At 36.3% G+C, this 25,589-nt stretch overlaps 2 protein-coding genes across 3 annotated transcripts; one reads left to right on the forward strand and one right to left on the reverse strand.

Moving 5' to 3' along the window:
• Nucleotides 1–4,720: 4,720 nt before the first annotated feature.
• Nucleotides 4,721–20,337, forward strand: LOC135673967 (RHOMBOID-like protein 3). The gene is made up of 4 exons (XM_065183371.1): nucleotides 4,721–5,370; nucleotides 6,107–6,140; nucleotides 15,163–15,413; nucleotides 19,821–20,337. The coding sequence occupies exons 1-4, from the start codon at nucleotides 5,051–5,053 to the stop codon at nucleotides 20,008–20,010; spliced, it is 795 nt and encodes a 264-aa protein (XP_065039443.1). The 5' UTR covers nucleotides 4,721–5,050; the 3' UTR covers nucleotides 20,011–20,337.
• Nucleotides 20,338–20,439: 102 nt separating this feature from the next.
• LOC135674312 (probable pectin methyltransferase QUA3) lies at nucleotides 20,440–25,368 on the reverse strand. Of its 2 annotated transcripts, XM_065184042.1 has the most exons (8): nucleotides 25,311–25,368; nucleotides 24,543–25,207; nucleotides 23,749–23,952; nucleotides 23,433–23,643; nucleotides 23,073–23,334; nucleotides 22,603–22,974; nucleotides 22,154–22,246; nucleotides 20,440–20,856 (listed from the first exon to the last, which is right to left on the reverse strand). In XM_065184042.1, the coding sequence occupies exons 2-8, from the start codon at nucleotides 24,996–24,998 to the stop codon at nucleotides 20,634–20,636; spliced, it is 1,821 nt and encodes a 606-aa protein (XP_065040114.1). In that variant the 5' UTR covers nucleotides 24,999–25,207; nucleotides 25,311–25,368; the 3' UTR covers nucleotides 20,440–20,633. The 2 variants fall into 2 exon arrangements, with proteins under 2 accessions (XP_065040114.1, XP_065040112.1); XM_065184040.1 differs by lacking the exon at nucleotides 25,311–25,368 and having other exon boundaries at nucleotides 24,543–25,301.
• Between the last annotated feature and the right edge of the window lie 221 nt (nucleotides 25,369–25,589).

Here is a 25,589-nt window from a genome sequence, read left to right on the forward strand (position 1 = left end):
AAGACAGGAACACCAAAACAAAATAGAAAGGAAAAGTTGGAGGAGGACATCTCCTGCACTCTCCCTCCTCGTAAAAAGAGCAGATGCAGAGAGAGATATTCGTCGGCCGTCTGATCTGAATCAGACGAGCGAGATGTGGGGATGGGGTACTCGACGGAGGAATTGAAGGCAGAGGCGAAGGTTGGCGGGGAAGTGGGATTCTAGTAATAAATTAGTGGGCCGGGGAGTGGGGGCGAGATCCACCGTTGGGGCTTCCGATCAAGCGTGAGGATTGTCGTGGCATAGGTGGTCGCTGGGTGGCAGCTTGCCGTCATTAAATGGCCTCCACCAATATTTCATGTGGTTCATCACTCATGCATCTTTCCAGCATCAATGTGCTGTTTTCTTTATTATTATTATTATTGTTATTATTATTATTATATGAAATTATTTAAATACGAAAATAAAATATTCAAGAAGGGTAATTGATCTTGTGATTTCAAGTATATAATAATTATTAAAGGGATCGATCTTGTGATCCTAATAAACCCATGCGTGGAACAATAATCTCAAAAATACATTTAATTAGAGTGTAGTAAAAAATAGAAACCCATTTATATATTTAGAAAAATGGAGATGAAAGAAAAATTAGAAAAGACACGTTTTAAACTGGTGGACTAATCAATACAGATGTGGGCACAATTATCACTCTATGAATGTGATATTATTGATCACCTTTTTGTCTGATATGAATCAAAGATCTGAAATCAATCCATATGCATTTCACCCTCTTGGAAAGTAGATTCAAACAGGCCTCTTGTGATACTGCAAATTATTATCCGACAATTGTGTCCATACTTTGAGAGGTATATATATACACAGACAGAGAGAGAGAAAGAGAGAGAGAGAGAGAGAGAGAGAGAGAAGACTAAGACTAGTGTTATGTTGACTATTGTTATCAACAGCCTTATCATGATGATGATGATGATGGAGTACATTTTGATTGATATGCATGGACAAGATAAAGACGAGGACGATGATATAGGAGCTACTTAGCAATCATGCATCATTATCATCATCATCATCTTCTCATGCTTGAGCAAAAACTTTTCTCTCTTAAGAAAATTTAACGTTTGATGCTCATTTCATGTGATTGTGTCATGGAATGATTCCAAAAAAAATCTAAATTGGCATGAACGTGAAATTTAGCTCTTTTCTAACTTTTTGTTTTATTTTTTTGTCTCAAGTTATCAACCAAGCACTCTGACAGAAAAGAAAACATGAAGATTCGAAAGTAGATGTCAAACACAATAAAGACAAGCAAACCAATGTGTCTATTGTGAAGCATGATCGTCAGGGTGGTGTCCGCTTTGTCTTCTTTGGTCACGTACTATTTTAACTCTTGCCAAAACCTTGACGTTGGATATTGAATCGAAAGTTATTTTCAGATAAGGAATTGATTTAAAAGTTTAGTTCAAATGATGTCTTTGTCTTACTTATATATATATATATATATATATATATATATATATATATATATATATATATATATATATATATATATATATATATATATATATATATATATCCTTTGATGTAAGATATTATTTTTTTCAAATGTAATTAGGTTACAACTTGGGATGTCTTAAAGGCTAAAAATGAGATACTAATAAATTCTTCTTAAAAAAAAAAAGAGAATACTTGTATTATGGATCTCACTGTGGTTATCAATTTGCATGGAAAGAATCATAAGGTCATTTTGTTAAACCAATAATCAGAATGTCTTAGAAAAAAAAAATCAGAATAAACAATCGAAAGCAGCATTAATGGTGATCTTCACATAAGCCAGAGAAATGTTTTTATACCCACTTAATCCAACACTTACTAATATTTGATCTAATGATAATATACCAAACTCAAGTTATTAATTTTAAACCTCATTCACTTAAAAGAAAGACTAAGAATTTTTGTCTCAAGATAATATTAAGCCATGGTTAGTGATAAAACATAGTAGGAATTTTACTAGTTACTTAACTGATTAGAAAAGGATGTAATACATGCTTAAAACTTGACACGTAAATTAAACTTTAATGTGTGCTATAAGCCCAAATAAAAAACTGAGTATTGTATGAATGACCAAAGCCAATTTTCTAAAGATTATCCATATATATATATATATATATATATATATATATATATATATGTATATATATAATCTTTTGATTGATTTTGGGATAGATTTGAATAGGGAGGTGTATCCAAGTTGGATTCAGATACCTATATGTACGGTTGGATTTGGGTTCAAGTACCCTACTAAATGTCAGGTAGGAATGACTTTATGATAAATTATAGCAAAAAATGATAATAAACATGTTAGGATTATATTATGGTAGTTTTGAAAAAGTTTAAATAGGTTTAGAGATAATTTTTCTATTTATACTTGAGTTATATTCCATCAGAAATTCAATATAGAAATCTTTTATTTCGACAATTGGTAATCCTAAAATCATAAAAAAATAGATAAAATAATGCTAAACATATCATAATTATGTTATGATAGTTTTCGGGAAATTTGAATAGTTTTAAAGATAATTTTTTTATTTATACTTGTGTTATGTTCCGATTATGCTCAAGTTACAATTAATCATAAATTCAATATAGAATTTTCATATTTTGACAATTAATGACCATAAAATTAGAGAAAATAAGCAAAAGTGATACTAAATGTATAGGTTATCTTTATCAAATACACTTCAATTTAATTCATTTAGTTAAACATATTACTTGACTGGAACGTAAGGGTGCTAAACTTTCTAATATGTTTTGTAATATATATATATATATATATATATATATATGTTTGAATTTCTTATTGTTTATTATCCCCTAAACTTTGGATATAATATTTATTATTTATAATCTTTATTTTTGTAGGTATATATAGAATAACATCAGTATGTAGATTCCTCCTGGCGGTAAGAAGGCATATCATAATTTAAAGATTTATATTAATCATTATTAAATTATATGTAACTAATTAAATTTTTTACCAGTGTAAAGTCGAGGAAGCATGAAACACCCGTTCCTTCTTCATCTCCTCCACCATCTTGTCCTTCCTTAGTTACCACTAAATCTCATCATAATACATAATTAGTGGTCATTGTTACATCCATCAATTTAGACATTTTCTTTATAAATCAAGTATTAGGAGTTAGAGGGCATATGAATTTTATTTTCTCTAGGGTGTCATTATCATGTTCTTAGGAGAATATCTTTTTGTCATCTAGTTGATATTCCTAATATTTTTACTTATCAATTTACTTTATATAGTAATTTGAATCATTTGAACGATGGATCTATTTTTATGTTTGGTGGTATCCCAATTGAGTTTAACTTGAGTGATATTACTCTAATTTTGAGGATTCCTAATTATTGAAAACTCATAGATATTGAAGCAATAGCTTAATGTTAACTCATATTCCCAATTAATTTTTGATTAGTTTAAATAATAATTTAATAAATCTAGATTAATATACAATAATTACATAAAAAAAAATAAGGAGGGGAGAGGGGGTTAGTTAGAAGGCTCACGTCAGAGTGTAAGAGTCGAAAACAAAATATATCAAGAGTTAGTCCTAGACAAGATATAATCAAGGAGTTCCATCAATTATATTTTCTGAGTCAATACATCACATAAGTTTTGAGAATAGAAAATATTTTTTTTTCTAAATAATCCTTAACATAACTTAAAATGATCTCATGCTTTTGGCCTTACATAGTAAAATGATGGTTGAATAAATGATGCTATAGAAGAGGTGACGCATAGAGTGGTGTTGATTGATGGGGGGCTACGTTAATGATAATCGATGGCTAATGTTGTAATCCTTTTGGTTGTGGCGACAGTCTATCCCTTGAATAGATAGGACATCTATCCCTTAAAGACTCTCTTCTCATTTAGTTTCTTCGTTCGTGAATATAGGCTCTCAACTCTTAATTCATTAATTAACTCTAAAATATGATATTTATAATACTTTTGTAAAGATAGATATCGTTTGGATGAGTATCACATGCTTTTTTTCTAGAAGAGAAATAGGTAGAGATCTATAGTGTCATATACCTCTTTCTATAAGAATGATGGATAGAGATCCAAATGATTAGAACAAGTGTCTACCCTTATACTAATATCATATATCCAGTTTTAGAACATAGGAAGTTAGAGATGAATAGGATGAAGACATATGTCCACTTTAAGATCCTCTATCATGTGTACTTTAAGATAGATATGTGCATGACATCTCTTTTGATGACTTATGCAAGCTCATGCTTAAAGCCCAATACAAATATATCTTATATACAAATTCTATTATAACATAATAAAATGTAAAAAAATATATAGGAAGAATCATCTATGTACATTTAGGTCAATATAGTTTCGATTTAGTGATTCAAAACTTTCTATTTCTTCTAATATTATTGTTATCTAATGATGTGATGATGCGATTGAGGCTGATGATAAATGAGTATTTTTGTCGAAACGATGAAAAAGAGAAGTTTATATGTAAAAATTAATTATGGAGGTATCATTATATAATGTTTTTAAGATAAAATACTAAAAAAAAAAATACTGAAAATTACTCATACTTTAAGATGATCATTGATTTTTTTTTTTTCTATTGAAATGGGTGGACAGATCATATTTTCTCCAGGAAAGGTTATTCCCCAGTGACCACAAAGAAAAGCTTCTTCGTTAGATTTGTTTTCTTTCCATTCGAATGCCAAAGAATGTGACTGCAAGGAAAGCTGCTTCATGGTTGAACCCATAAAAAAGACAAGTGTTATTTATTGAAGACACAGCTTTAGGAAGAAGAAGAAGCAAAGAATCATTTTAGACCTCATTAAAATTCATTGATTCTACTACTGAAGACACCAACCCAACTCTTGAATCCCTCGCCTTGACACAAATATAACGCACCTTCTTCTCATTGCTGTCTCTCTTCTCAGCGAAGCTTTTAATTTTTAGAGTGTTCTCTTTGTTATTAGCCCCTGGCCAATTGGAACGGCGGTTGCGGCCATGTCCGACGCCGACGTCCAGAGGGGCGCCGCCTCCGCCGGTGGGAAGACCATGGGACGTGCCGCCTACTCGTACCGAATCCCGGGTAATTACCCATCGCCGTTCTACTATGACCCCGGAGCCTTGGCGGGGCGGGAGTGGACGTCGTGGATCGTGCCCACGATCGTGGTCGCGAACGTCGCCGTGTTCGTGGGCATTATGTGCGTCAACGACTGTTCTGGCCACCGGAACCCCTACGGCTCCTGCGTCGCCGGGTTCCTCCGCCGCTTCTCCTTCCAGCCCCTCCGCGAGAACCCCTCCTTGGGGCCCTCGTCTTCGACGTAACGTCACCGTCCCATCTTGGTGTGACTCTTTTCTTGTCAAATCTGACATAAAGTTGCGATCTTTAGTGCTCTGGCTGCTCATAAGTGATATATCCGGGAAGGAAGAGGGTGGCATAACAAGATAAAAGCATCATATTTCTACACTTTTTTTTACCAAAAATTTCTTTAGGAAATCACCGAAATTTGATTTTTAGAGTCTCTTTTGAGAAAATTAGCTGCTTTTTAGTGTCTAAATATGCCCTGTTGTTTAATGCAAGACACTTTATGAGAAAGAAGTATTTGTCAAGTAGATTTTTCTTTCAATTCCCGCTAAGTTTGCTGTCAATGCCTGCTTGTTTGCAATACTGCTTGCTTATTTCAAAGAAGTCATTTTTCTATGGTTAGATTCTGGTCTACAGTGTGAGACCACGAGCTAAAGAGGCCTCTAATGACTTATGAGAACATTTTGCCGGGTCATATTTGCATAGGACAAACAATTTAGTTGTGGCAATAATCAGGCTGCTGAAATTTGCTATCTTGAGAAGTATGAACAGATTAGCCTAACCTTTTATTAGGTTGATCTAAGTCCTCTTTCTCATTTTCTGATCCTTGCTCCGCAAAGAGTGTGCAATCGAATGATGCTTATTATTCACGAAGCAGATGTCTTTTGTGCCTTTGATATAATTAGGCACATAAGTTTATCCTCTAATGGTGGTATCTTACACATGGATCTTGTTCTTGTTTTAATTGCCAGACTGCAGAAGTTGGGTGCTCTAGAATGGGATAAGGTGGTACAATTTTAAACAAAAACGTTGCTTTTATCGTACGAAGTTTTCGAAAAGTGTTTAAATCGTGAAAAGTTTATCGCACTTTACCGCTGCACTAATTCACCCCCCCCCTCTTAGTGCCGCTCCGATCCTAACAATTGGTATCAGAGCAAGGCTCACTCTCATATTTGGTTTAATACCCAAGAGAGATGGCTTACTCCGGCATGCATGAGGGACACTCTATCACACGTCCACCCATGTTTAATGGGTCGGATTACACGTATTGGAAGACCCGTATGAGGATCTTCCTCATTTCCATGGATTTCGAGCTTTGGACTATTATCGAAAACGGATTTCAAAAATCATCTCTTCCGATGAGCGAATGGAATGAATCGGAGAAGAAGGTTTTTGCCTTAAACGCAAAGGCTATGAATGCCTTGTTTTATGCATTAGATAAAAATGAGTTTAATCGTGTTTCAATTTGTGATTCGGCTTTTGATATTTGGAGAACTCTTGAGGTCACTCATGAAGGCACTAGCCGAGTGAAAGAGTCCAAAATCAACATCCTTGTGCACTCTTATGAACTTTTCCGAATGAAACCAAGTGAGTCCATCGGAGACATGTACACCCGTTTCATGGATGTCATCAATGGACTCAAAGCTCTTGGTAAAGATTTTTCTAACTTTGAACTAGTAAACAAAATCTTAAGATCTCTTCCTAAAAGTTGGGATCCAAAAGTTATGGCCATTCAAGAGGCCAAGGACCTCAAAACATTCCCTCTTGAAGAACTTATTGGGTCTCTAATGACCTACGAAATGACATGTCAAGCTCATGACGAGCTCGAGAACCCCCTTCCAAAGAACAGGAAGGATATGACACTTACATCACAAGAAGACCACTTGAAAGGAACATCAAGTGATGAGGACAGTGACAATGAAATTGCACTTTTGACTCAAAAATTTAAAAAATATTTAAGAAAGAACAAATTTAAAAATAATACAAAAAATAAAGTTAAACAAAAGAAGGACCAAGTGATTTGCTATGAGTGTAAAAAACCGGGACACTACAAGAACGATTGTCCTCAAGCCAAAAAGAGAACATCAAAGAAGAAGGCGCTCAAGGCAACGTGGGATGATTCAAGCGTGTCCGAAGAAGAGGAGTCCAACACCGAGCAAGTTGCTCATTACGCGCTAATGGCTTTAGGAGAAGAGGTATGTGATTTATTTAATGAAGATTTATTTTTTGAAGAACTCTCTATCGCTTTTCATGAATTATTTGATGAATGTAGAACTATTAGCAAGAAGTTAAGTATCTTAAAGAAAGAGCATACTTTGCTACAAGATAAGTTTGATAGTCTTCAAACTCCTCCATGCTCTAAGTGTGAGCATTTAGAAGCAATAAAAAATGAAAATTTGCTTCTTAAAGAAACCTTAAACAAGTTTAAGGTTGGTAGCAAAGGATTAGATATGATCCTTGCACACAAGGGTCACGTCGCAAATAGAAATGAAATTGGATTTGTAAAAGGATTACATCAAAATCCTACCACTTTCATAAAAGGACCTACATTACATGTTTCCTCTTATATGAAATGCAACTTCTGTTGCAAATCCGGACATATTGCCTACAAATGCCCATTTAGGAAAATTAGTTCACAAAAATTAATATGGGTTCCTAAAGGAACTATAAAGGATTCAATAATAAATAACAAAGTTAGTGGATCAATTTTTGAGGCACCCAAAATCAAATGGGTACCTAAAAGTCATCCTCTTTTGTAGACAAACCCACAAGCTAGGAGCAAGAGATGGTATCTCGATAGTAGATGCTCAAGACATATGACTGGAGATCCATCTCATTTCTCTATGCTCACTAGCAAAGAAAAGGGTACGTCACCTTCGGAGACAACAACAAAGGCAAAATCATTGGCAAGGGAACTATTGATAACAAATTTAGTTTTTCCATTGATGATGTTTTACTAGTTGATGGATTGAAACATAATCTCTTAAGTATTAGTCAACTATGCGATAAAGTTTATATCGTTAGATTCGAATCAAATATGTGTATTATCGAAAAACCAAACAATAACTTGACTATGATTGCATTAAAACAAAATAATGTCTACACCATCAACCTTGATGAACTAAGTAATGAAATGTGCTTCTCCGCTCTAAATGATGATGCTTGGCTTTGGCATAGGAGATTAGGTCATGCAAGTATGAAACTAATATCTAAGATCTCATCTAGAGAATTAGTACGAGGGATTCCAAATATGAAGTTTACTAAGGATAAAGTATGTGATGCATGTCAACTAGGTAAACAAATAAAAACTAGTTTCAAACCAAAAAATCAAATTAGCACCACTAGACCACTACAATTGATCCATTTGGACTTATTCGGACCAATTGACACAACAAGTCTAGGAGGAAGCAAATATGCATTTGTAATTGTGGATGACTATACTAGGTACACTTGGACCTATTTCTTAGTCCACAAAAGTGATTGCTTCAAGTGCTTCTTAAAATTTTGTAAACTCACAAGGGCTTCATGATTTTATCAATTCGGAGTGATCACGATAGCGAATTTCAAAACCGTGATTTCCAAAATCTTTGTGAAGTTAATTGATACAATCACAACTTCTCCACTCCAAGGAATCCCCAACAAAATGGAGTAGTTAAAAGAAAAAATAGAAACCTACAAGAAATAACAAGAACTATATTAAATGAACATAGTTTACCTAAGTATTTTTGGGCCGAAGCCATAAATACGGCTTGCTACATCATGAATAGAGTCCTAATAAGACCATCCTTATCAAAAACTCCCTATGAATTATGGAATAACAAAAAACCAAATATTTCCTATTTTAAAGTTTTCGGTTGTAAATGCTTCATTTTGAATGAAAAGGATGCCTTAGGAAAATTTGATGCTAAATCCGATGAAGGCATCTTTCTTGGTTACTCTTCCGTTTCTAAGGCTTTTCGGGTTTTTAACAAAAGAACCTTAGTAATAGAAGAGTCTATTCATGTAGTTTTTAATGAAAATTTTAATTTAAAGAAAAATGATTTTGATGATGATCTTGGTTTTGATAATTTGAATTTAAATGAATCCCCTCCTCAAAATAGCAACTTGGATGCACCTTCTTCCGAAAATTCCTTACATAAGGAATGGAAGTATATAGATGCTCATCCAAAGGAGCTAATTATAGGGGATACATCAAAAGGGGTTCAAACTCGTTCCTATTTCAAGAATTTTTGTGCTAACGCCGCCTTCCTTTCTCAAATCGAACCTAAATACATTGACGAGGCCATAAAAGATGATTTTTGGGTTATTGCAATGCAAGAGGAATTGAATCAATTTGAGAGGAATAAGGTATGGAAGCTTGTTCCTAGACCTAGTGACCATTTAGTCATTGGTACTAAATGGGTCTTTAGAAACAAGCAAGACGAAAATGGTATCGTGGTTAGAAACAAGGCTAGATTAGTGGCCAAAGGTTTCAACCAAGAAGAATGTATCGATTACGAAGAAACCTTTGCTCCCGTGGCTCGATTAGAAGCCATAAAGATGCTCCTTGCCTATGCTAGTAGTAATAATTTTAAACTATTTCAAATGGATGTCAAAAGTGCCTTCTTGAATGGTTTTATTTCCGAAGAAGTATATGTCGAACAACCTCCCGGATTTGAAAATTCTCTTCTTCCTAATCATGTATTCAAATTAACTAAGGCACTCTATGGCTTGAAACAAGCTCCTAGAGCTTGGTATGAAAGACTTAGTTCCTTTCTTATTTTAAATAATTTTACCAAAGGCAAGGTTGATACTACATTGTTTATTAAACATTTTGAAAATAATTTTCTTATTGTGCAAATTTATGTTGACGATATTATTTTTGGCTCTTCGGATGAATCACTATGTGAATCATTTGCCAAATGTATGAGTCATGAATTTGAAATGAGTTTAATGGGTGAATTAACTTTCTTTTTAGGATTACAAAACAAACAACTTAGTGATGATATATTTCTTAACCAATCTAAATATACATTAGAACTATTAAAACGATTTAACATGGATAATTCAAAAGCAATAAACACCCAGTACTGCGACTAAGCTAGATATGGATGAAAATAGTGAAAATTTCGATCAAAAAACATATAGGGGAATGATAGGTAGTCTACTCTACCTCACCGCGACTAGACTGGATATTATGTTTAGTGTAGGACTTTACGCTAGGTTTCAATCAAATCCTAAATTATCTCATCTTAAAAGTGTTAAAAGAATATTTAGGTATCTTAAAGGAACTCCAAATTTAGGATTGTGGTATCCAAAATCTGAAAATTTCGATTTAATAGCTTATGCAGATGCCGATTTTGGCGGATGCAGGATGGATAGAAAAAGTAAATCCGGAACATACCAATTTTTAGGATATGCATTTGTTTCTTGGACTTCTAAGAAACAAAATTCAGTTACACTATCTACGGCGGAAGCCGAATACATTGCTGCAAGTGCATGCTGTGCACAAGTTGTTTGGATGAAAAATACATTAGAAGACTATGAAATTCACTTTAAAAACATTCCCATAAAATGTGATAATACTAGCGCCATATGTCTTACTAAAAATCCAATTCAGCACTCTAGAACTAAGCACATCGACGTTAGGCATCACTTCATACGCGATCATGTCCTTAACAATGATGTTGTTCTATAATTCATTGACACAAAGCATCAATTAGCAGATATATTTACAAAAGCCTTGAATGAAGACCAATTTGAATTCATTAGAAGGGAATTAGGTATGTTAAATTGTCCCTAAACAATAAACTTGTTTGAATGGATTTTTCGTAAAGTTTTTCATCTTCTCTCCGTTCCTCGGTGAATCTAATCCTTCTCCTTCAATTCTAAATGACATGTTAAATTATCTTATCCTACCTTGAGTCAAACACCGCTCCAATCTGCTCAAGATTAATGATTTTATGATATTTTATGAATCTCGAAATTGATTTTTTTTTTATTATGAGTTTCAAGTTGATAATTTGAATTTGAATGAGTTTGTATTCGAATTATGATCTTGACTTATTGAAGTTACTACTTGAAATTTTTTTTTATCCCAATCTCTTCCTTGTACATCTACAATTTCTGTTATTTATAGAAAGAAGAGATTCGATAATATGGATAAATGCTGAATTTTCCTTTAAGATGAACTCTGCGTAAATATTTTAGCATACTTAATTTTGAATGATAAAATCTTTGTATGACAAACTATGTGCTTCAAGTCTCATTCCTTTTTTGTTGATGACAAAGGGGGAGAAAAGTGATGACTTGTATCATTTTAATAGGATGACTTATATGAATTGCAAAAGCTTTTCAAAATCTTTGAGAATATGCCTTGCAAAATCTTTGAGAATATGCCTTGCAAAATCTTTGAGAAAAGTGATCGATCGATGAATGTCTTATATGCCTTGCAAAATCTTTGAGAATATCGCAAGATCGATTGATCATATTGAAAGCATGTCTAACATGTATATCACGAAATTCATATTGAAAATCTTTATCTCCTGTCGTAGTAAAAATTGTCTCTTATCATTCGACTTGAAAAGGATTTTCATCGAAGTTTCGCATTTACTTATGCTCAATGAGAATAACGATAAGTTCTACGGTTAGAACTTATCGGTTTATGCTTGGATTCAATGGGATAGAATTCAAGTGTTTTTACCTTCTCATAATATGGCATGTAGATAGGGGGAGTTATGTTTAACTCCGTCATCAATTGATTGTCATCATCAAAAAGGGGGAGATTGTTGAATCTCGGATTTTGATGATAAAATCAATTGATGGGTTAATTGATCTAATCCATATTATTGAGTTAAGTGTGTAGGAGTAACTACGATAACCAGAAAACACAAAGCAAGAATACCGGAGTCAAGTTCGATGGACGTTTAAGAGTCCGAAGAATCGTCGGAGATGCTGCCAGAACCAACCGAGAAGAAATCGGGAACCTGTCGGAATTTTTGGAAGTTCGCCGAAGAGATCGTCGGAGGTTCACGGAGATCACCGAGAAGGCTCGGCTACTCGTTAAAGTCATCACAAGTTCGGGAGCTTGCTGGGAGTCTGTCGGAAGAAGTTCGTCGGAAAGCTCGCCGGAATAAGACTCGACGTTCCCGGTTGAAAACTTGCTTAGGATTTGTTTTGTTATGTAGTTCACTTGTAATTAGGATTAAGATTAAGAGATAATCCTATATCCTGGTTAGGGGCCAACTGGGCCCAAAATTAGACTTGGTTTGGGCTAAATTTGAAGCCCAACAAGTAGACCGAAGGGTCTGGCGGTGGCACCGCCAGACTGGGCGATTGCACCACCCAGCACTGTCAGTGTCTGACACTGACAGGCGGTGGCACCGCCAGCATCGGGAACTCAAAGAGAATTCAAATTTTGGAGCCCAAATTTGAATCCTCTTGAGGCCTATAAATACCCCTCAAATCTCATCTGAGATTATAACTTTTTGAGCAGCAAGTGTTTGAGAGAAAGGCCTTAGAAAAGTCTTAGCTAGTCTTTTTTTCAATTTGCTAGTGTTCACCTTATTCTTTCTTGCTGAAAATCTGTAAGAGAGTGAACCGCTTGTAAAAAGTTGTAAGATGGGTATTCACCCTTCCATTTCAAGAGATTTGCTAGTGGAAGGTGGGAGCCTCATCGAAGAGGGGCCTCGCAAGTGGATGTAGGTCATTTGACCGAACCACTGTAAAATCGGCGTGATCTCTGGTTTGCATTTACTTATTGTCATTTACATTACTGCAAACCATTTGCACTTTAATGCTATACTGCTTTGTCTCCGTCTTACTTATCCCTTCAAGTTAAAACGCAATCGAAACAATTTTAAACAAAAACGTTGCTTTTATCGTACGAAGTTTCTGAAAAGTGTTTAAATCGTGAAAAGTTTATCGCACTTTACCGCTGCACTAATTCACCCCCCCCCCCCCTCTTAGTGCCGCTCCGATCCTAACAGGTTGCAGTCTCGTTATCATCATTGTCTGATTCTGACATCACCAAATTATGGCATATGCATTTAGGTCATGTGAGTGAAAAATGTTTGAGCATATTGAGCAAAAGGAGTCTACTTTGTGGACAGAGTACTGGGCCACTGGATTTTTATGAACATTGCATTTTTAGAAAGCAGAAAAGAGTCAGCTTCAATTCTCCGGCAATTCACAAAATGAAAGGTACTCTTGACTATATTCATTCAGACTTTTGGGGTACAGCTCATGTTCAGTCTAAGGGTGGTGCCAGGTATATGTTGACTTTCACTGACGATTATTCCAGGAAAGTTTGGGTTTATTTTTTGAAGCATAAAAATGATGTTTTTCTAACCTTTAAACAATAGAAGGCTTTGATTGAGAAGCAGACAGGTAAACATATTAAGCGGCTTCGAACAAATGATGACATGGAATTTTGTGAAGGTGACTTTGATGAATTTTGCAAAAATAAAGGAATCATTTGGCATCGCACTGTTAGGATGACGCCTCAACAAAATGGTGTGGCCGAACGTATGAACAGAACACTTTTGGAGAGAGTAAGGTGTATGATCTCAAATGCAGGGTTGACAAAGGACTTTTGGGCAGAGGCGATTAATATGACCTATTACATTGTCAACCGCGCTCCGTCTGTAGCACTTAACTTTAAAACTCAGGAGGAAGTTTGGTCAGGTACTCCCGCTGATTACTCTGATTTAAAAATTTTTGGGTGTCCAACATACATGCATGTAAATGAAGGAAAATTAGAGTTTCGAGCGAAAAAGTGTATTTTCCTTGGGTATGCTTATGGGGTGAAAGGATACAGATTATGGTGTTCTGATCCTAAATCCCCAAAATTTGTAATCAGTAGAGATGTTACTTTTGATGAATCGTCTATGTTATCTTCTAAAGAAGAATCTACTAGTTGTACAAATGATAGTGCGCAGAAGCTGGTGGAGCTTGAGATTGGTAGTTCAGAGTCTTTTAAGTTGAACTCTTCTACTCAAAGAATGCCAGTAGATAGTCCGAGTCTACTGACGCAGATGATCCAGAGGAAGAGCAATATTTCATAGCCAAGGATAGGCCACGGAGAGATATTCAACCACCACAAAGATATCCAAATTTGGTTACATATGCTTTGTCTGTTGCAGAAGAAACAAGTGAAGTTGGTGAGCCTACTTCCTACTCAGATGCAGTTTCTTGTGATAATTCCGCTAAGTGGTTGATTGTGATGAATGAAGAAATAGAATCTCTCCATCGTAATAGAACTTGGGATCTTGTGAAGCCGCTTTCGGGTAAGAAAATTGTTGGATGCAAATGTGACACTATTGCTGAGGGAAAGGTCCTTGTTAAGAAAATTCATAAGAAGGACAATCCAGTTGATATGCTTACAAAGCCTCTTTCGGTTTACAAGTTCAAGCAGTGCTGGGACTTGGTTGGTGTTCATTGTTAGTGATTGCCCGTTGGGGCTTTTTTGAAGAAGGTGGAGCAAGTTTTGTTGGAACATGCCAAGGTGGAGATTTGTTAGTTTGGCAAGTCCCATAGTCCCACATCGGAAAAATTAGGCTTGTTATCTCCTATTGAAACTATAAATAAGGGTCTGGGTTTTGAAGTTAGATGCACCACAAGAAAAACCTAAGTGTTTGCTTTGGGTTTAAGTTCACACTCAGTTAAATAGTTTGGGCTTATAGTTTGGGTTTTTCTTGTTTAATAGATTCGGGTGTTTTATGGCCTAGGAACATCTTCCTAAGGCATTTGTAATAGTCCCTCTTTTATAGTAGTGATTTGCTCCTTCGTCCGTGGATGTAGGTCAATTGATCGAACCACGTAAATCTGGTGTTCTTGTCGTTTTTATTTTTTTCGTTTTATTGTCTTTGTTGGATTGTCAAAATTACCCTTTGGTAAATTTCCTGGGGCTAGCTCTAACACAATGCTCTGTCAGAACTAATCACAAACTGGACCATTTATACAAACAAGGTACAAGTGTTGTTATCGAGCTTATTATTCCCTTAGAAGTTATATGTTACATGGTTTTATTTCATCATCTTTTTTGTAGGCTTCTTCTCTGTTCACTCTGTTGGTCATCATCATGTTCAACTTGGCTGTTGGAATACTGCCACATGTTGATAATTATTCCCACATTGGAGGATTTTTGACAGGTTTTCTCCTTGGCTCTGTATTGTTGATCCAGCCTCAGTTTGGTTGGTTGGAAGGCCACAATCTGCCTCCTACAGACCGGGTTAAATCAAAACACATGGCATATCAGTATATATTATGGGTGATGTCACTGATTTTGCTAGGAATTGGGTAAGCATTGCCGGACTAGAACTTTACTGATTTGGGTTTCTGTGCATGTCACAGATTTTATGATTGTTACCTTGCTTTTGTTTTATCATTCTCCTTATGGAACATACCTTAGTTATTTCCAAGTGTAACTTGGAACACAGTACTTGCTACTAGGTTCTGTTCCCATTTTATGAGAAATTGTACATTTATGGATGGATTTGATGTTTCTGGGAAAGAATTTAGTTAGATGTCCTTATCACATGATTTTTGACAAGCCATTCAATATGTTTTACTTGCCACACATGCAAACCCAATTTCTAGTGACTTAGATTATTCTAGAGAGAATTATGGACATTAAAGATTATGATTTAACCACAGAAAATATCACATTAGTTATATCCATGGAACTATCCACTTGCATCCTACTATAGATTTTCCAGAAGCTAAGTCAACCAAATCCCATGTTTGAGTATTGACAAGTGCTTCAAGTTTTTCATTCATAGCCTTTTGCCAATAAGGATTAGTGGAAGCCTCATGAAAAGAACAAGGTTAGAGTAGCAAGAACATAGTAACAATGAAAAATTTTTAAACAAGTAAAGGGTTCACATATTGTTTTAGAATGATGAAGAATAATGGTATAAGGATTTGTGTCTAATGTGTCAGAACTAACAACCATATCAAAAGCAAGGTATGCAATACCGTACTGTACCAGTGTTTCGAGGTTGGCTCGGTATGGTACGGTACCGGTGTACCGACCGGTACACCGCTCGGTACGCCCTGGTGTACCAAATAATTTTATATATTTTTCTTCATACTATAGTACTGTAGCACTGCTGCAGTGCAACACTGTAGCGGTCCATGTACCGGTATGCCGTCGGACCGGTATGTATCGCCCGTACCGGGCAATACCATTCGGTACTGTATACCATGATCAAAAGTATCAAAAACAACCATAGTTAGACTATCAGATTGAGCATACAAAGGAAAAAGATCACATGAGATATTTATGAATAGTGGATCTCACTAGGGATAGACACATTAGAGAAAGACATTCAAAAACATTTTATGTTCCCAAAAGATCGCATGACGGGAGATGCGAAGACGTTTAAAAATAGGGTCATAACATCTATACCTTTTATGTTCAATTCCATATCCCAGAAAACAATATAATCGTGAATGAGATTGTAACTTATTATGCTCATGAGGTTGCAGAAGGACAAAACAAGCACAACCAAAAATTTTGAAGATTGAGTAATTAGGGGTTTTACTAAAAGTCACTCATATGATGATTGTTGAACAATAACAAAAGATGGATTACGATTTATTGCATATACAAATGTAAGAGTTGCTTCACCCCAAAAGGTCTCTGAGCAGAAATAGAAAAAAGCATAGCACGGACAAAGTCTAAAATGTGTCTAAGCTTTCATTCTGCTCGTCCATCTTGTTGAGATGTTCTTGGACATGAATATTTTGAAATAGTTCCATGTTGATGAAGAAGAGAACGCAACTCTCTAGATTTATATTCTTAGGCGTTGTCAGACCAAAGAATTTTAATGGTGTGAGAAAATAGAGTTTGAATCATTTTGGAAAAGTATATATATGTATATATGTATATATTTATATATGTATATATATATATATATGTATATATACATATATACATATATATATATAGCTCACATTGGTTATGCATCAAATAAATCCATGTAAAGCGAGAAATCATTAACAAAAATGACAAGATAATGAGATCCACCCATAGTAGGTATAGGTGATAGACCCCAAACATCAGAATGAACTAAACCAAAAGGTTTGGAAGCAATGGAAGCACTAATAGAAAATGGAAGAGCCATTTGTTTTGCCATCTGACATGACCTGCATTGAAAATAATGAGAAGAAACTGGTCCTAATTGACCACTGGTGACTAAAGGTCATAATCGAGAAAGTGAAGTATGGCCTAATCGAGAATGCCACAAATCCAATGGTATGGGTTTCATAGTTTCTGAGTGGATGCAGCATATGCAGAAGGAATATGAAGTTTAAGTGAGGAAGAATAGACATCTAACTTAACGGCCTGTTCCAATGATCTGACGGGTTTGTTGATCCTACACAATGCAGCTAGTAGAAGAAAAATGAACATCAAATCACAGGTCACAAAATTGAAAAATTGATAATAAATTTAATGAAAGTTCAGGGACAAGATATGTATCAGAAATTGTCAGATTTGAAGTAAAAATTGAGCCAATATGACCTGAAGTGTTGACCTATTAGCGGTGTGAACCTTAGGGATATTGGATGTAGGAGTTTTAAAAGGGAATTTTGAAGAATCTGATTTCATCTGATTTGAATATGCAGAATCAAGAAGCCAAATAGTATTACGTGACATGTCAGAAGCTGTAGAGGCAGAATGAATTGATGCACGCGATAGAACTTGGTTGACTATGGCTTCAACATCTGTGGCAGTAAGTTTTAGGCTGATGGATGAAGACTCATTAGTTGTAACTACAGAAATCTTTTTAGCAAGTTTAGGACAATTTTGAATCATATGTCCAATCTGACAACAATATCTACAAACTGGCTTTTTATACTCTGTATTCTGAGAATAATTTGTTTGGTTTGCTTGCTTTGAGAGGTATGATTGTGTCTTATATTTGAATGGTGCTATAGCAGTTGCAAGAACTGTCTCATTTGGAATAGGTTGACGAGCATGCAATGTGGTTCTTGTTTCTTCAGATATGACTTCTGAAAGGACAACATCTAAGAAAGGAAGTGCCTTATGATAAAGCAAAGAGGCCCGAACATGCTCAAAATCATCAGTTAAAGCCATTAGAAACTGATTTAATCTTAATCTATTACAATATGTACCAAATAGTGTAGCATCATTTTTGCATTGCCATTGAGGCTCAAACAAAGCAAGTTGATTCCAAAAAAACACCATTTGAGAATAAAACTCATTAACAGACTGACCTGGGGATTGTTTCATATGATGTAGACTGGTGAGGATCTGATATTGTTGAGCTAGATCTCCTGAAGCATAGCGAATAGATAAAAATTCCCAAAGATCTTTTGCAGTACCGAAACGACCAAATGACATATTAATGGATGCAATTGAAGTATTCATGATCCATGTAATAATCTTGTGGTTGTCACTGTCCCATTCCTTAAGACAATCCTCCAATGCTTTTGGGGATTCTGAATTATCTTTAACTAGTGATTGAACACCACCAGTAACATAGCGCTAAAGTTTTCATCATTTCAAAAAACTATGGATAGCTTGGGCCCAATGAATGTAATTAGTTCCATTTAAAATAATGGAAATAGGTTGAGAAATATCTAATTGCGCCATATCAAAAGAAGAAAATCAGGTAGAATTAGAATTACTAGAAGTGATTACCATATGGAATTTGGCAATGAAGATGAGTTTGGAAATTTACGAACTCATCAAGTCCAAATAAAATTTTAGGCACTTCACAGGGGTTAAGGTAATGGGACTGTGTAAAAATAGATACCTTATTGCTTTGAACTTTGAGACGAGATGGATTATAAAATAAGCTAGGGGAAGTTTGGATGTCTTTGATGCTAGTGTGTTTAATTCATAAGCATACTCCTGCTTTCAGTTGATTTCCTTTTCAATCACTTTCTTATACAGAAAGCAACTTTACATTTCAAGTGTCCTTATGAGGTGCAAAGTATGGATATAAAGGAAATAGGAGTTAGAGAGGTACAGAGAAATGGACATTGCTGCCAAGACATTCTGCCAGAGTTGGCATTTGCAATGATAGAGTGGCATTTGTAACGATAGATATCTCTTAACTGAGGGTCCGTAGGAATATTTTCTGGGATTTCTTTAGTTGGATATTCTTGCAAGTTATCCAGGATGCATTTATGATAACCTTTTTAAGTGCTATAGATTTTGCTGTTGATTCGAATTCTATAAATAGCAGTGATACTCTTGAATGATGTTAAACAATATAAAAAGCCTCTGATAATTTTTTTTTAGTTCTATAGTTTTTGCTGTTGATTTGAATTTTATAAATGACAATCATATTTCGGGATGATGTTTAAGAAAAGAAAGGAAAAGAAAGCCTTATATTAAAGGGCACATCCTACTTTAGAAGCATTTTCTTACATGATAAAATGGAATTGAAATCAAATGATGGGAGAAGGCACTCATGCATTAAATTCTCAATCTTGCTTCCAGTTATCTGCTTATATCTATGCATGGGAAAATTAAGGTTACAACTCATTGCCCATTTGATTCCTAAAATCAAAGGTTAAATTTTAGCAACTTCATCTTTTGCTCATAGAATCAGATTGATATGTAACTGAAAGATGCCTTTGCGAATACTTTTTTATATTTGTGTTTCTCTTGAGAACCACAAAGATAAAATTGTCACTGATTACATCAGTCGACATTTTTATTGTTTTCAGATTGGTTGTTGGCTTGGTAATGCTATTTCGAGGAGTCAATGGGAATGGGAATGATCATTGCCACTGGTGTCACTATTTGAGTTGCGTACCGACATCTCGGTGGAGCTGCAGAAATCGAAGAACGAAGAAGTTAGCCACTTGGGTTTTTCTTTTTCTTCAGAACACATTGGATATATGCGTGCTCGAGTGACATGTTACATTCCGCCTACCTGTAGGTTCGCAGCAAGCAGATTGAGATAGATCACTGGGTGTTGGGAGTGATAGACCACATGTTTATACCATCATATGGGAGGTGGATGTAATTTTATGGTCTACAATTCTTTCAATATATTCCCATGTGCATATTGTCTTGTATGCGTGTGGAAGCAAGTTCTTACAATTCTGATATCCAGGAAAATCTATGATCAGGTGTTTGACTTCATAAACATGCATTAACATGCTTACTATGCCGTCATAATACTTAATAGTCGAAAGATGAAGATTAACATGTTTTTCCTGTCACAATATGATCGATGAGAAAAAATGAGGGTTCCATCTTTGATATGGATCGAGTACTTCATCAGATGGTACACCTGTCTGAAAACAAGTTTGATGCGTGCAGGAAAACAAACCCTTGCAGTTGGAGAAAAAAGAATAGAAATGAGCGAAACTTGAATTGCTACTTGGTTCATCTTACAATGCGGAACATAAACAATATGTAAATGGAGCTAATTGCATCTCCTAACATCATTACTCGAATAGCTACATTTGCTTCTCCCCTCCCTGATGCACAAAAATGAAAATTTAAGGGAAAAACCGATCATCTTTAGCATGTCAACTGGAGGTTGCAGGCAACGTCCAAAATGTTTTGGTTGCCACCAGAATCTTCTCGCCGGCACGCGATTCTGGCTCACTCTCGTGCACATGGACAGTCCACCGGATTGCACGAGCTATGTGTGCGGCCTTATCTATGACTTCTGGTGAGTCTCTCACCACAGCAGTTCCTTCTGGACGTAACATGCGATCCATCTCCACCATCAAATCAACCAAGCTACACCTGTGGCAAGTGAACCCGGTCATGACAATTTAATTAGTCTAGGATCCCAAAAACTTTTATTGAGACTCAGATTCTATAATTTCTGATGGTTGACTTTGAAGAACTTCTAAATGCAAGAAGACTCGAGTAATTGTTTAGAAATCCTCTGTGACATCATGTTGGAAATTGGAAAAATGAACGACAAAAACTAAGGCATGTTGCTTGGCTGCTTCTGACATTGTAAATGATACTTGAAAAGAACCAAAGAATGACCTTGCTTGCCATCGATCATCATCCTTAATATTGAATGATCATATCAATTTCATGGAAAAGCACAAACAAACAAGATGAACTCTTTAACACAACATGGTATTTTATTATTCACCTTTATATGGATGCTTTGTATCGTACATTATGTGCAACCAAACTTTGAAATGCACAAGTCTAAATTGCAATTGTCATGGTGGTTTAGGCAGACGGATGGAATGCAAAACTAAAGCAAAAAGAATGAGATAATGGTAAGACTATCACTACTCTATCAGAGACTTTAAATAAGGGTATCAATCCTTCATCAAGTCCGATGTGGATATGAATCCACTTTTGGCTGAATCCACTCCCTTGAAAAAACTGATAGAGAAATGTATGAGTAGGGTTATGCAAGTTGCCTGTTTATACATTAAAGATAGGTTTCAAAAATATGTGATATAAGTGCAGCCACATTTATTCTCAACAATGGGACAGATGTTAAAATTCCAATTCGAATGACTTTATAGTATGAGCATTCAGAAAAGTAAACACAGATAGTTGGATTAGATTTGGTGCTATCAAACTTCATGTGTAGACTTATGATGTGGAACAGTGAAGATTATGGTTGATATCGAGTATTGAGTAGTTAAATGAATAGAGAAAAATATCCATATATACGACCAAAAAATATTTATGTTTTTGTTTCCTTTTCAAGTTCATCAAATCCAAATATCTGAATCCAGCTCCAAATTTATCATTCCACTTTGCATTCATAATTCCAATCTGAATTCATATATTATGTTATCAAATTGGAATATTTCAAAAACCTATCTACTTGAAATGCCATCTGTTACAGGGCCATTGTGAGCAGATTTTATCCCATTAGCTTTCACCCCTACTGACAAGCATATGGAGTAAAGCTCATAGATGGTTAGTTATAGAATTAAACCTATAGTAGCTGAGTCTTTCAGTAACTGATATTAAATGTCAAACAAAAAAAAATGGTATTTCATGTCCACCAACTTCTTCATATTGATTGTTACCAACGCTTAGACAATCAAATTCCACATACCTGTTCTTGCCTGAAGTATCTCTTATCAAAGAGTTAATTCCAGCCACATGAATGAGATCATAGGTTCTTGGGTAAGTGGAGAAAGCTTCACACCTAGCACCACAAACAAATCACCATTATGTCTAGATATTAGAGTGCTTCATATGTTGCCAAAACTATAAATATATATAATAGAAGCATAACTCTAAATCAACAAATCCAATAAAGATAAACAACGATCAACTGGAAGAAACACTTTCTACATCACCAAATATATAGGATAAGCATGTTCCCCCAAAAAGTACTGCCAGCAAAACAAATTATAGAGTTTGGTCGGGCCTGAGGATTCTATCATGTAAACAAAGTTAATTCAAGTAAAGTGATATTAAAACTAAATTAGATGTATGTCATAAGTATGTCTGTAATAAGTAATACCAACTACGATAAGATTAAGAGTAGAGATATCTTACCAATCATGATATACTCCAACAAGACCTCTGTCATAAATAATACCAAGAGTTAATGGCTTTCTAGCGGGGACAACATTCATGACCCAGACCGGCTCAGAACTTAGAGATGCTGCAAAGCCTCCAAAGAAAGCATTCATGTCCATAACATTGCGTATCTGTGGAGACCCTAGCTTCACACCAAGTGATTTCTTATAGTATGCAACTCGTCTTGCCCAGCGCCTTGTGTCAGCGTCAAATACGTCAATTCCATTTTTCATTAATGAGACCCTTGCAGGTGGCTTTGACAGCCTCTTTGGCCATTTAGGAATGGCTCCAATAGATGTTTCTGATGAAAGGGGGACTTTACTGACACACTTTTTTAACTTAACATACCTACAAAAAAAGTTCAACACTAATGAGTAATATGTAACCTATCATTTAAAGGTGGCCAATGGCAGGTAAATATATATGAAGAAATTCATAAAGTTTACCATGCTTCGTTCGGGTCATCATTATCACTGCACTGATCAAGCCTAAAATTGCCTAGGTTAGGGAGACAAGAAGCACCAGAAGGCTTCTTCCAGATTGCAGTATTACCATCTACAGCAATAAGTTCATAACATAACGCATGAGCCATGGCCTGAAGATCAGCCCACTCCTTGTCCTGTTTAGCCCATTGCACGGGTGGACCTGATATTACTAGGTATCCTTCTGGTCGAAGCAAACGATCCACTTCGATAAGATAAGTTCCATCTGCATTTCATTGATTATGTTAGAACTTTGATGAACAAGAACTCCAAAATGTGGATCCAAGCACTTGACAGAACATCTATAGCCACAAGAAATCTCACTATGGGCAGTAAAGGGAATCAAACACCGTGAACAATGAACAAGGTCAAATGAGTATGCAGGGAATGGCAGTCGCCGAGTGCCCAGCATGGCAACAAATGCAGGCACCCCTCGTTCTAATGCAAACTGTATCTGGGATTTATGCGAGTCCCTTGGAGCAAATGAAATGGTCATGATATTCTCCTTAAGGAGGAAACCACCAAAGCTCGCCACCTACATGGATAAGGATACTATATATCTTAATTTAAATTACAAGAGAAAAGAACAAAACATGCATGGAAAGAAGCTTCATAACCTCAATAGCAATAGATCTCTTACCCCACATCCCATGTCCAAAGCCGTCCTTACAAGGCCTTTGTTTATAGGGATAAATTGCCCAAGCTTTGCAATATACTGTTCAGCCCCATCAGGGAACATAGTGCCACCACCTGGAAAAATAAAATATGGGCCTTCTTCCTTCATCCAACCCTGATGGCCTTTCCTCTCTGCAATTTTGTCATATGGCATGTTATCATGCCATATCTGCACAGGAAGTAGTACACTTATAACAAGTTTATTCAATTAACAATAATAAAATAAGAAAGTGATGCTAATTACAAATAGTATACGAGGTTAACACGAATGATGCTGGGCTATTACTTGCTAGGGTTTCTTAAGGATGAACAAACCGATTGGTATGGGACTTCTTAGCGAATGCTGAATTGTGAGTAATTACGCCAGAAAAAAATTGAATTTCCAGCAGTTGCATGAAGATAGCAACAAGTAATCAGCAACATATCGGGATTACAAGTTCATTGAATTCATGTATGAAGTCGTTGCTATGAGAACTAAAAGAAAATTTCTAACAAACTTCATTGCAACTCTAGTTGTTTCCATCACAAAGGTGGTTTCTTGAATGTATATAAGCGCATATAGGCACATAGAGAACTATCCTACAATTCCTCACTCGAGATCTAATCCTTCGAGCTCTGTTTGATAGCCGCTCCACTGGATGAAAATAAGAGCGGAATGGATTTACTACATATGCCCTCAATTACCAGATCCAAAACTACTGCATGACCAACATGAAATGCAACAGATTGGAGGGAGCAGAAGCGAAGGGCGGAAGGCACCTTGTGGAGGCTCTCGGGCCACGAGACGGGAATCCGGTACCCCTTGGGCGGAGGGACGAGGCAGAGCGGCATCTCCTCCGGCGGCGGGCAGTGGCGCTCGCGGTAGAAGTTCATCTCCCTGCTCAACTGGCTGTTCCGGCGGGGGTCCTCGCACGGCATGTTGTCCACCTCCTCAGCCGAGCAGGCGTCGATGACGACGGTTCGACCGGCGGCGGAGGCGGCGGAGGAAGGAGGGTCGAGGAGGGCGAGGATGCGCTGCCGCTGGCGGGGATCGTCGGTGGAGGAGCGGGCGAGGGCGCGACGGCCTGAGGCGGCGAGGGAGTCGCCGAGGGAGGTGAATACAAGGACGAAGAAGACGAGCACGGCGGCGAAGAAGGCGGCGGAGACGAGGTCGAGAAGCGTCCACTGCCGGCCCCCCGGCCCGCGACGCCCCGGCGGTAGGTTCACGTGTCCCATCGCCCTCACCGGATCGGGTCGGATCCGATCAAGCCCAACGGAAAAGCAACAGGGGAACCCAAGATCTGCTGAAAGATCGGATCGCTTCCCCCTCTCTCCCTCCCACTCCTTGTCGGTATAAAGCAATTCTAGAGAGAGAGAGAGAGAGATCTCACCGAGTGAGATGTGAGCGAGTGAGAAATCCTCCTAATAACTCCGCGTCTGCCTCCCTGAGAGAGAGAGAGAGAGAGAGAGAGAGAGAGAGGTGCTGGTAAGATGGCACTAGTGGAGAGTGGGATGGGAAGAGAGGAACGAAGTGGGGTGGTTCATTACCGACTTGGGGTGCTCAAAGACCGCCTTCAGGTACCTCTGCAGCGATCCGACATGCCTCAGTGAGACACGTTTATATATTTTATTACAAATAAGTCATATAATACGATACTGTCTATATTTAAAATAATGTTTTTTTTAGAACATAGAATATATAGTTTCTCTCTAATCATATATAGTTATAGTTAATATTACTTATTATTCATAAATATTTTTTTAATATATTTAAAAATATAATAATAACTTGATATTACTTATAATAGATATATCATAATAATATAT

The sequence above is a fragment of the Musa acuminata genome, chromosome BXJ1-5, assembly GCF_036884655.1.
Source record: "Musa acuminata AAA Group cultivar baxijiao chromosome BXJ1-5, Cavendish_Baxijiao_AAA, whole genome shotgun sequence".
NCBI classification, from domain to species: domain Eukaryota; kingdom Viridiplantae; phylum Streptophyta; class Magnoliopsida; order Zingiberales; family Musaceae; genus Musa; species Musa acuminata.